Source organism: Hemiscyllium ocellatum, chromosome 31 (assembly GCF_020745735.1).
Source record: "Hemiscyllium ocellatum isolate sHemOce1 chromosome 31, sHemOce1.pat.X.cur, whole genome shotgun sequence".
Classification (NCBI taxonomy): domain Eukaryota; kingdom Metazoa; phylum Chordata; class Chondrichthyes; order Orectolobiformes; family Hemiscylliidae; genus Hemiscyllium; species Hemiscyllium ocellatum.
In genome coordinates, this window is record NC_083431.1 from 35,256,991 (window position 1) to 35,269,327 (window position 12,337).

The window sequence follows — 12,337 nt, forward strand, 5'->3', positions numbered from 1 at the left end:
TTCGCATAAACCAAATCATCCGCCAACATTTCCGCCACCTCCAAAAAGACCCCACCACCAGGGATATATTTCCCTCCCCACCCCTTTCTGCCTTCCGCAAAGACCGTTCCCTCCGTGACTACCTGGTCAGGTCCACGCCTCCCTATGACCCACCCTCCTATCCTGGCACTTTCCCCTGCCACCGCAGGAACTGTAAAACCTGTGCCCACACCTCCTCCCTCACATCTATCCAAGGCCCTAAAGGAGCCTTCCACATCCGTTAAAGTTTTACCTGCACATCCACTAATATCATTTATTGTATCCGTTGCTCCCGATGCGGTCTCCTCTACATTGGGGAGACTGGATGCCTCCTAGCAGAGCGCTTTAGGGAACATCTCTGAGACACCCGCACCAATCAACCACACCGCCCCATAGCCCAACATTTCAACACCCCCTTCCACTCTGCCGAGGACATGGAGGTCCTGGGCCTCCTTCACTGCCGCTTCCTCACCACCAGATGCCTGGAGGAAGAACGCCTCATCTTCCACCTTGGAACACTTCAGCCCCAGGGGTATCAATGTGGACTTCAACAGTTTCCTCATTTCCCCTTCCCCCACCTCATCCTAGTTTCAAACTTCCAGCTCAGCACTGTCATCATGACTTGTCCGGACTTGTCTGACCTGCCTAGCTCCTTTTCCACCTATCCACTTCACCCTTTCCTCCCTGACCTATCACCTTTATCTCCTCCCCCACTCACCCATTGTACTCTATGCTACTCCCTCCCCACTCCCACCCTCCCCTAGCTTATCTCTCTATGCTTCCGTCTCTCTGCCTTTATTTCTGATGAAGGGCTTTTGCCCGAAACGTCGATTTCGCTGCTCCTTGGATGCTGCCTGAACTGTTGTGCTCTTCCAGCACCACTGATCCAGAATCTGTTTTCCAGCATCTGCAGTCATTGTTTTTACCACCTTGGTGACTTCAGAATTCAAGCAAGATGTACAGTTCTACTTGCTTGTGAATAACCCATTGTCCAAGGAATTCTGAAGGCATTCATCATATGAAAGAGTTTATTTAATATTGGCACCAGCCAATGATGATTCTTTTGTTTTTTCTCTTTAATTATCCCTCAACTGTACCTGTGTGTTGGTCTGTGCAGTAATTGTTAATTGTTTATTTTTGTTTAAGTTATAAACTTGTGTCCAAGAACTGTTATTCATAAAGTATGGTCAGGAACAATTGAACAATTAGGTGGATCACTGAAAGTTTTAAAATTTCACTCTGCTACAAATCCAGTGATAGTGAGGCTGATTTGGTTTGGCTTGCTATCCCTGTGTTGCAATAACAGGATTTAAAAGGAAATTCATTAGATTTTGATTAATTCAGTTTGATTTATCAGGCTGTTAAAAAGTTTCAAGTCAATCCTTTTAAACTCTACAGTTTGGATGTTTCTGGTTTGACAGAGATGTACTATCAGGTAAGACAGAACACTAAGTTAATGCATAATACCAAATTTTATTGAATATAAGCAAAGAACATAATACAGTAATCTAACCACCATAATGATTCAAGTACCAAGCAGAAGATAATGCTAAGCTTGAGAGGTTCACAATAGCCTCCATACAAGAGGGTAAAGCAATATATTCAGATACAAAACCGACTTCTGGTTCAACTGGATTCCCATTTGTGGATGGAAAAAGTTCTTCTTTCCAAAGACATTACATATCAAAGTCCCCAACGACAGAAGTCCCTAACTACACCGTCCTAAAATCTGACATTTCAAAACACTTTAAGTTTCTGCTTCAACAGAATTTCAGACTATTTTTAAATTGGTTTATATTCTAGCCAACGTGGGCAAAAGCATCACTTCCCTCAGCTGGAAAACCTCTACACACATGCACAAAATATGACACTCAAAAACCTTATTTTACCATATATTCGGTACATATTAATTATAATATCCAATTTGCTCATAATCCAGTGATGCTTAAATTAACTGGTCCTTACCATTCTACAAGGTGTCTTAACATGAGAAAATGATGCACTTCTCTCCTAGAATGGCAGGCCTCCATCAATTAGTCTGTGTGTCTGTGGCTGTGAAACCCAAGGACAGTTTTAGCTTTTCGGGAATTGGAGGCGTTTTGCCTTGTATCTTGCAGAGGCCGCTTCTCAGGTTATGAGTAAATTCTATTAGATTTATCGGTAAAAATTAAAAGTCTTTTTATTTCTAATTATCAATTACTTACTTTTTGAATACAAATATAATTACGGTGCTTCTTCTAATTAATCATTGATTTCTTGGTTGATAACTAAATCTGTCGGTGTTTTGAGATTAGGTGTATCACTGCAGCAGCAGCACAAGATACACAATGTATCAATACAGAAAATAATTGCTCTCCTCTCTCAGAGTACAGGTGTTTGCAAAAAAGCATTTAAAAATACACAGATTAAGCAAGCTGAATTTCAAATCTAAAATTCCACTCCACGTACAGAGAAAACAATCAGTATGTGAGAGCAATCCAGGGAGGCCGCTATTCCTGGATTGGGTTGGGGTTGAGGACAGGGAATGTTGTGGATCAGGAAGTCAGAAGTGGGGATTGGGAGCGTTCACAATCCTGATGAGGTAGATCAAAGGGATCACGAAATGGCTTGAAGATCTAATGGGGGCTGTGGGTTCTGAGAGCAACTGGGCAAGGTTTGAGGGTGCTGTATTGTGGAATTTCCTCAGGTAGTCACACTAAATCCAGGAGCCAGATACAAGGACATTCAATTCTTCAATCCAAACAATTTTTGTATCCTATCACTGATTTGGGACCAAGATTTAGGAAGGCTAACAAAAAATCTAAATCAAATCTAAAAAAAAATGACATAAGCCATCTCTTCTCTGTCTCAGTTCAGTCTGAAAGTAGGTTGAGAGCTAGTTTTGGTTTGGAACCCAATTTAAAACATTCTGAAAATCCCCACTGCTCCAAATTCTGTTTAAACCTACCCATTTACGTTTGGGTTAAATTTCACATGTGACTAGTCTCACTGTCCATCAGAAATGATATGATAGAATTGAATTGGTAAATTAGCTTTGGATTCTCAGTTGCAGGTTGTGCAGAAAATTTGGATATTTTTGGAATAATTCTCTTGCTAAGTTCCGGAGGCCCACCATCATCTTAATGTTCTTCTGGTTCAGTTAAGTTGTCCTCCACTGCTATTGCCCCTTCATTCTCACAAGGAACTCCATGCACCTGTAAGAATAGATCAATAGGTTTATCTGCACCCTGCAGTATGCAGATATATCCCTGCACCTGTTAAACAACATTGCTTCCAACATTTGGATTATTCGTAGGAAGAAGACAATAAGACATAATATGGCCCAGCACACAATGAATTTCTTTGAGAAGCCATCACAAGAGGAAGTTGTGACAAAGCGGATAAATATTCCCACTATAGCCAAAGGGATTGGAAAGTGCTAAGGATCGACTTACAAAATTAAAATGACTGCCTGGGAAATATTTGGTGTGGAACTGCCTAAGGAAGGACAGTTTTGTCCTGTCACTGCAGCATATTACAAATATTTATGTCCAAAACAAGAGAGACTTAATGTGCTGATCTTGGGCTACACAAGACACAAACTGAAAGATCTCAATGTCCTGCACCTGCTTTAAGTTTTCATGTACAATTTCCAAAAAAAAACAGTGAATAATTTATGTTTAGCATACTCCCAAGATTTAAAGATATCAGAAAGACTTACATGTATATATAAAACTACAAGTTGAATCAAATTGTTTTACATTCAATTAATTTTTTTTTGCAGAGTTTAAAATGAGTGAGAATCAGGTTTTGGTGCAAACTATGGTGTGAGCTGTGAAGTTTTGGATCAGCTCAACTTTAAGCTAAGAGCAAGATCCAAAAAAAAATGACTTTTTCATTCCTTGAATTACGTTCCGAGGACATGTTAAGGTAGTTTAAAATTAAGATCCTGCATTCAGTGCTTGATTAAATGTTGGATTTAGTCCCTAAATGTTAGAACAAAAAACAATGTCTGAATAACAAGGGGATAATACAGTTTCCTAATTCCTCTTCAGTGCCTGGCCCTCCAAACCAATACAGAGTGGAAAAGCAGGAACATGAGGGGCAAGAATCTTGCAGACCCCTGCAGGCAAGTCAGGGGAAATTCCCAAAGTTTACCTTTTCCAGGTATCCATTCTCTAACCGCTTCCATTTTGAGCAAATCTTGACTCTTGCACCTGTAACATAGTCAGGTACAATTAGTAGGGAACTGAAAGATATATGATATTTAGTGAAATATACCAGAAAATATTTCAATAGTTCTATTATAGAGTCACAGAGTCTTACAATATGGAAACAGACCCTTCAGTATGACTAGTCCATGTCAAACATAATCCCAAACTAAACTAGTCCAGCTGCCTGCGTTTGGCCCATATCCTTCCAAACGTTTCTTATTCATGTACTAATCCAAATGAGTTTTAAATGTTGTAACTATATCTGCATCCATCATTTCTTCTGGGAGTTCAATCCACACACAAACCACTCTCTGTGCAAAAACATTGCCCCCATGTCTTTATTAAATCTTTCTCCATTCATCTTAAAAAATATGGCCCCTAATCTTGAAATCTTCCATCTTAAGGAAAAGACACTACCTTATCTCTGACTCTTATGATTTTATAAACTTCTATAAGGTCACCCCTCAACCTCTTATGATTCAGTGACAAAAGTTCCAGCCTATCCAGCCTCTCCTTATAATTCAAACCCTCTATTCCCAGCAGCTTAAATCTCTTCTAACCTTAGAACATAGAACATAGAAAAATACAGCGCAGTACAGGCCCTTCGGCCCTTGATGTTGCGCCAACCGAAGTCTACCTAACCTACATTAGCCCAATAACCTCCATATGCTTATCCAATGCCCGCTTGAATGACCATAAAGAGGGAGAGTCCACCACTGATACTGGCAGGGCATTCCATGAACTCACAACTCGCTGAGTAAAGAATCTACCCCTAACATCTGTCCTATACTAACCTCCCCTTAATTTAATGCTGAGTCCCCTAGTAACAGCTGACTCCATACGCGGAAAAAGGTTCTCACTGTCAACCCTATCTAAACCCCTAATCATCTTGTACACCTCTATCAAATCTCCCCTAAACCTTCTTTTCTCCAATGAGAACAGTCCCAATTGCCTCAGCCTTTCCTCATACGATCTTCCTATCATGCCAGGCAACATCCTGGTAAACCTCCTCTGCACCCGTTCCAGTGCCTCCACATCCTTCCTATAGTATGGCGACCAAAACTGTACACAGTACTCCAGATGAGGCCGCACCAGAGTCTTATACAACTGCAACATGACCTCAGAACTCTGGAACTCAATTCCTCTACCAATAAAGCCCAGTACGCCATATGCCTTCTTCACAGCACAATTTACCTGGGTGGCAACTTTTAGAGATCTGTGTACATGGACACCAAGATCCCTCTGCTCATCCACACTACCAAGTAGCCTACCATTAGCCCAATAATCCATCTTCTTGTTACTCCTACCAAAGTGAATGACTTCACACTTAGCTACATTAAACTCCATTTGCCACCTTTCTGCCCAGCTCTGCAACTTATCTATATCCCGCTGTAACCTGCCACATCCTTCTTCGCTGTCCACAACTCCACCGGCTTTCGGATCATCCGCAAACTTGCTCACCCAGCCTTCAAGCCCCTCCTCCAGGTCATTTATAAAAATGACAAACAGCAATGGTCCCAAAACAGATCCTTGTGGAACACCGCTAGTAACTGCACTCCAAGATGGACCTTTACTATCAACTACTACCCTCTGTCACCTTCCAGCCAGCCAATTCCTAATCCAAACCTCTAATGCACCCTCAATGCCATACTCCGTAATTTTTGCAGCAGCCTACCATGGGGTACCTTATCGAACGCCTTGCTAAAATCCATATACACCACATCTACTGCTTTACCCTCGTCCACTTCCTTGGTCAACTTCTCAAAGAACTCAATAAGGTTTGTGAGGCACAACCTGCCCTTCACAAAACCATGCTGACTATCCTTGATCACATTATTCCTATCCAGATGTTCATAAATCCTATCCCTTATAATTCTCTCTAAGGCTTTGCCCACAACAGAAGTGAGACTGACTGGCCTATAGTTACTAGGGCTGTCCCTGCTCCCCTTCTTGAACAAGGGGACCACATTCGCTATCCTCCAGTCTTCTGGCACTATTCCTGTAGACAACGACGACATAAAAATCTCCTCCCTAGCTTCCCAGAGGATCCTAGGATAAATGCCATCAGGCCTAGGGGAATTATCTATTTTCACCCTTTCCAGTATTCCCCGGACCTCTTCCCTACATACCTCAAAGTCATCCATTCTAATCACTTGTGACTCAATATTCACATCAGCAACAATGTCCTGTTTCTGAGTGAATACTGACGAAAAGTATTGAACCTTATCCAGCTTAATACTTTCTTCATGTAACAGGGCAATCAGAACAGCATACAGTAGTCTAGAACAAGCCTCACCAAAGTTCTGAATAGTCTCAACATAACTTTGATACTCAAAAGTCTGAGCAACAAAGGCATGTATGCTAAATGCTTTCTTAACCACCCTATATGTATGTGAAGCAAACTTCAAAGAAATTGCACCTAGACCCCTAGGTCTCACAGTTCTATAACACCACCCAAGTCACTACTTTTAATTGTATAAGTCATATTGTTTTCATTTCTGATATAACTCCACAGAAGATGGTTTCCCTTCACCAAGTCATCCTTTATTTAAACTTGGAGAGTCCATGGCAATGATCTAGCTCCCTCAAAGCCAGCTCTCAGAGTGAACAGAACCTCTGACACTCCTGTTTATTTTTTTTTTCCTTTTTTTTAAACCCCCACACTACCGCTTAACTGCGGTAGTGCTTATTTTTTCCCCATCACTCATGGTGTGTGTGACACTCCTGTTTATATCTGTCAGCCAGGGCTCCCTGATTGGACGGGTTAACAGCACCAGTCAGGGAACTCATATTGAACTGGTTTGGTATTTACATTAAAATCTTAAAATTGGTATCTTTGAAATTCACTGGACCTCCCTCAGACTCCTCTCATACTAATTCCACTATCTGACACATATCCTGTGATCAACTGTATTATATTATTCCATTTTGGACCACTAACATCATCTGAGCCTGATTGATCCAATTTTTCTATATTTGTCCAATACTTATCCCTTCCCTCTTTCTTGTAGGTTTGTATGCATTTGGACTATTTAGATGCAGCAGAGACCTCACTGCTGGTTTGGGACATATCTGACATACCCATCAGTCTCGGGTAGGATTCTTGAAAACAGATTTGAATCAGGACCTTGTTTACAATGATTGTGAAGCCTTTTGTTGGTGAAGTATCCTCTGTGAGCCACTGTTGAACTTGTTGATCAAGAAGTGGATGTCCTCGGTGACAAGTGAGACATTTATTTTCATGGGACCAGGAAATGTTGGAGTGCTCATTGAACTTAATCCGAGTTTTGCTGTCCTCACACACTTTTGAAATTGTAAGCCCTTATCTAGCCTTCTCCTGTCACAGGTCTGACTGTAATGCTGGCTTTACGGTCTCCAGGTTACCCAACATTGTCTGAGGCTTTCCAGTTTGTCAGCTCTATACAAGTGAGATCTTGCACCTGGAATAGCCTGGTTCTCCTGGCTGGCTGCTCAAGTGAGATATTATTCTCCATTTCTTGCGCTCCATTTTATTTTCCTATAATTCATGTATTTATTAAAGCTCTTACCCACGCATCCAGGTGGTCTTGAGTCCCATTTTCCATTACTCAGACATTTTATAGTGTCCTCTCCCACCATCCTGAATCCGGATTTACAGGTGTATTTGACTGCCAACTTACAGATTGAGAAATGGCCAGATCTCACAACAGGAACAGACCCACAGGGGGTCACTGTAAAAGGAGAAAACAGACATCAATTAGGAAATGTTACTGAGAATGTTTAAACGATTGTGGGTGCCCAGCCAAAGATTAAACAGAATGACAGAAAGGTGGTTACCGAGTGAGTCTTAAAAGGTAAGTCTTAAATGGAAGTGAGGATGATGAAGACGTTGAGGAACATGAGAAGAAATTTCAGTGTATAGGCCTGAATGACTGAGAATATGAAAACCCAGCCAACAACAGTTGGATAAAATGAGGAAGCACAGTTAGAAAAGCTAATGGCAGAGTTCAGGGACATCAAGGAGCAGAGCATGAGGAGACAGAAAGAGGACAACCTTAAGCATAAAGATAAACGTTTTCAGTCTGTAAAGTTGAGGACTGAAAGCTGGGGCATATCAGTGTGAAATTTTGTATTCTGATTCTCTTCACTAATTCACTCACAAGCACTCTATTTTATGATACCACATTTCCATTCATTCATTAAACTGCATTTAGCGCCGTATGTTTACTATGCCGCATTTCCATTTTACTCTTATAAAGATAAACTAAATTAAACATCCCTTCCTGGGCTGCCAACCCATTACTGTTACTTTACACCATTCAATTCTTATCAGCCCCATGCTGCAACCAGTGTTTAGACCTGTTTCTATATCAAAGGCTACCTCTGAATAAACGTTAATACTGTCACTTACTCAGAACAATGCCATCAATGTCATCATGTTTTCTTAACTCACACAAAACTCTGGAAAGAATATAACGTTAATTAGCCCTTAGTAACCATCTCTCAGGACCTGAATAGTTGCAGGACGTCAAATAGTTTCCTTTACTAGCATGGCCCTATAGTCTGCTGCTTTTTGTCTCTTTGAAATTTCCTTTTATACTACCTATCTCTATTAAATCTAATTAATATTTTCTAACTTTTATTTAGGACTACAATCTTGTACTAACGTATGAATTTATACTTTTTAAATGTATATTAAATTCAGCCACTACCCCCTTTAAGAAACTTACTATCAAAATAGCGCTTCTGTGAAACTGCATAAATGAATGTGTCGGAACTGTTCAAAACTGGCAATAGTAAATGAAATCTCTAGATCCAGCTGCTGGAGATCAGTTTAATATCCTCTATAATTTTAGTCAGTACACATATAATTTCTCACTTATTCACATCATATAGGTCTAGTATTTCTATTAACATCACCAACTTTAAAGACATAGGGACTAACGCCATTTAATTATACAAGCACAGTCATTCTAATACCATCAGGAGGAACAAGCACTATTTAGCAAGTGCTTAAACTATCTCCTGTTTCCCGAGGACAGATGTCACACAAACTTGTGTACAATCGATACAATCATGTGACACCATATCACAAAAATGTAAACGTACCTAAAGACTGTATATGAAAGAGGCTATTGTAAAACTGTACTTTGGATTCCATTGCTCTCTCGAACTGTGCTACTGTGAATACTCAACAAAGAGACGATTTTCACCATTCACTTGGTCATTATTGAACATGATCCCACATCTCTCAAGACAAGGGTGAAAGGAAAATACTATTTTGTGTGGTCTCTAAACTTGTAAAAAGGTTTTGGATCAGTTGACATTTATTGACCACTAAAGATTGGAATTTGACCAGAGAGCATTTGGAATAAAGAGAAAAAAAAAGTGGAATTTCGGGAGGCAATATTCCAAGGTAGTGCCAAGGATGAATGATGTTACTGAGGTAAAATCAGAAAGGTTAACTGTTGAGGGTGTTTGGGTGCTTGTGACATCTTGGAGACAATGGTAACAACAGAGATAAGGACTGCAAAATTCTCTTGAAAGAAACATTTTGATTTTTGTTTTTCATTTTTTATTGAAGCTTGAAATTGAACAGTTTAAGCTGTGCTTGAATAACTGGATGTGAAACATATCAGGCCAGCTAGAAACAGTTCTCCACACTCAGTAAATACTTTAATGCACTGCTTTTGCAAATGTGCTTAATGTTGGTAATGGGATCTGAGGAAACCTGGAGGTAGCCGGAAAATGTCAACTGCAAAAGGGAATCTTTAAGCCATCAAGCAGTGACCACTCATGTAGTTATTTTAAGATTATAAGTTATTAGTTATGTTCATGAATGTTGTACTTAAAAATCAGAATGAAACAAATGTGGAAAATTAGGACAATAAGGTGAGAGTGCTTGGTTGTTAGTCACAGAATTACAGCAGGAAGGGAAGATACTTGACATACTGCGACTGTACTGGATCGCCGAATGAGCAAGTCACCTAAAGCCATTCCCCCGATCTTCTCCCTGTAATCCTGTACATCCTTCCTTTTCAGATTGATAAGATATAGGAGCAGAATTAGGCCATTCGGCTCATCGAGTTTACTCCACCATTCGACCATGGCTGATATACTCCTCATGCCATTTTCCTGATTTCTCTCTGTATCCCTTAAACACATTACCAATTAAAAATCTGTACAACTCCTCCTTAAATTTACTCAGTCCCAACATTCACTGTTCCATGTGGGACAGCTAAGCCCACCGATTCACAACCCTTTGGGAAAAGTAGTTTTTCCTCAACTCTGTTTTAAATTTGCTACCCCTTGTCCTAAGACTATGACCTCTTGCCCTAGAATGCCCCAAAGGAGGAAGTATCTACTCCACACCTATTGTATCCACACCTTTTATCATCTTGAATACCTCAATTTGATCTCTCCTCATTCTTCTAAATACCAGAGAGTAAAGGCCTAAACTGTTCAATCTCTCTTCGTACGACAAACCCCTCATCTCTGGGCTCAATCCAGTTAAACGCCTCTGAACTTCCTGCAATGCCACCACATCTTTCCTCAAATAAGGAAACAAAAATTGTGCAGATAACAGTCCAATTCCATTTTGAAGGCCTCAGTTGAACCTAACTCCACCATACTCTCAGGCAGCATATTCCAGATCTTAACCTCTTATTGACTGAGAAAGACTTTCCGTACATTGTCATTGCTGCTTTTACCAATGATCTTAAGTCTGTGCCCTTTCATTCTTGATCCTTCTGCCAATGAGAACAGTTTGCCTACTATCTACATTTTTTGCAGACCCCACATGAACTTGATATTGAGGTATCTCTTTTTATTCAAGGTGGGAATGGGATAATTATATTGGATAATGCAAATCCAAAGTGTCAGAGATCTAATTTTGAAACTGCAGGTGCATCACTCTGCTCTTGAAAAAGTGAAGTACATGACTAAATCATAAAGAAATGGTTTTCAAAGTTCCAGACTTCAGCTTCTCTTTGTCTTTTTATTACAATAGATTTGGGTAGTTTTATGCTCAAAAATAAATTAATAATAATGCCAGCTTTCTGAAGACTGAGCCAGCCCTGTAATTATGTACCTTGAGTATCCTCCTTCCAGCCACTCAGGTCTACTGCAGGTATCGTGCTGCACTCCACATATCCGCTTGGATATTGACTGAATTTAAATACTTCCCGACGAACAGATCGAATCCCGGTGTTATCACAGATAATCCTGGACAGGGAGATTTTAGAAAGAGCCTGGCGTTGGCTGCCTGAAAAAACACCTTCATTTTCCCACCAGAATCTAAAGGGAAAGAAAACCTTGGATTTGTAATACTCCTCTCACAAGATCAATGTCCCACAAGCTTATCACAGATAATGATAAACATTTAAAGTACAGTCACTTGTAGTTTAAGGTACACAGCTGCTAATTTGATGCACAGAAAAGAACAATGGGATAAATGACAGATGCTCTGTTTCGAAAGAGAAATATTAGCCAAGATTTTGGAAAGCTTCCTTGTACATTTTTATATTCCCTTGAAGGGGCAGCAGGATCTTAGTTTAACATTTTATCTGACTGTGCAGCACTCCTGTAAACACTAGGATATGCGTTAAGACTGTAGATTCCTGGCATGGTGCTTGAACCCATGATAGCTAAATTCAGAGCTGAAAATGCTAACAGAGTGCTAAAGCTGATGCCCGATAAATCAAGAGGAAAAGCATTACAGAAGCCTCTGAAATTGCTAACGTAGATCAGGTTGCAATGTACATGATTGAGGCCGCTTCCTGTTGTAATGAATCACATGGAAACAATTGGAATCTGAAATAGTATGAGAATCACTTGAGATTTGCAAATCAATTGTCATCAATAAAGGGCTTTCACAGGGTAGGATGATGATTAGCGTAGGAGAATAAATATTTTCAATAAAGGAAAGAACTGTGAGAATGTGGAGTAACTTTTTCATCCATGAGATTAAATTGAGACATCGTTCATTTAAATATGCAACCATATTATGGCTCTAAGAAGTGCATTTTGTCCTGGTTAAGACAGAGGTGAAAAATGGTCTGTTCCTAATAAATAAAGTAAACAGCTTGTGAGACTTTGGGTTTTTTAAAAAGTTGGAACAATAGAAACAGCATGATTGGGTGCAGTCA

General features: G+C 40.1%; 1 protein-coding gene across 1 annotated transcript in view; it reads right to left on the minus strand.

The window, feature by feature from the left end:
• Positions 1 to 2,254: 2,254 nt before the first annotated feature.
• LOC132830251 (eosinophil peroxidase-like) overlaps positions 2,255 to 12,337 on the minus strand; it is a 50,130-nt gene continuing 40,047 nt past the window's right edge. The window contains exons 12-15 of the mRNA XM_060847788.1: positions 11,281 to 11,486; positions 7,760 to 7,921; positions 4,156 to 4,214; positions 2,255 to 3,212 (exon numbers count right to left, since the gene is read on the minus strand). Coding sequence (XP_060703771.1) covers positions 3,138 to 3,212; positions 4,156 to 4,214; positions 7,760 to 7,921; positions 11,281 to 11,486 — 502 coding nt within the window. The 3' untranslated portion in view covers positions 2,255 to 3,137. The remainder of the gene's footprint in view (positions 3,213 to 4,155; positions 4,215 to 7,759; positions 7,922 to 11,280; positions 11,487 to 12,337) is intronic.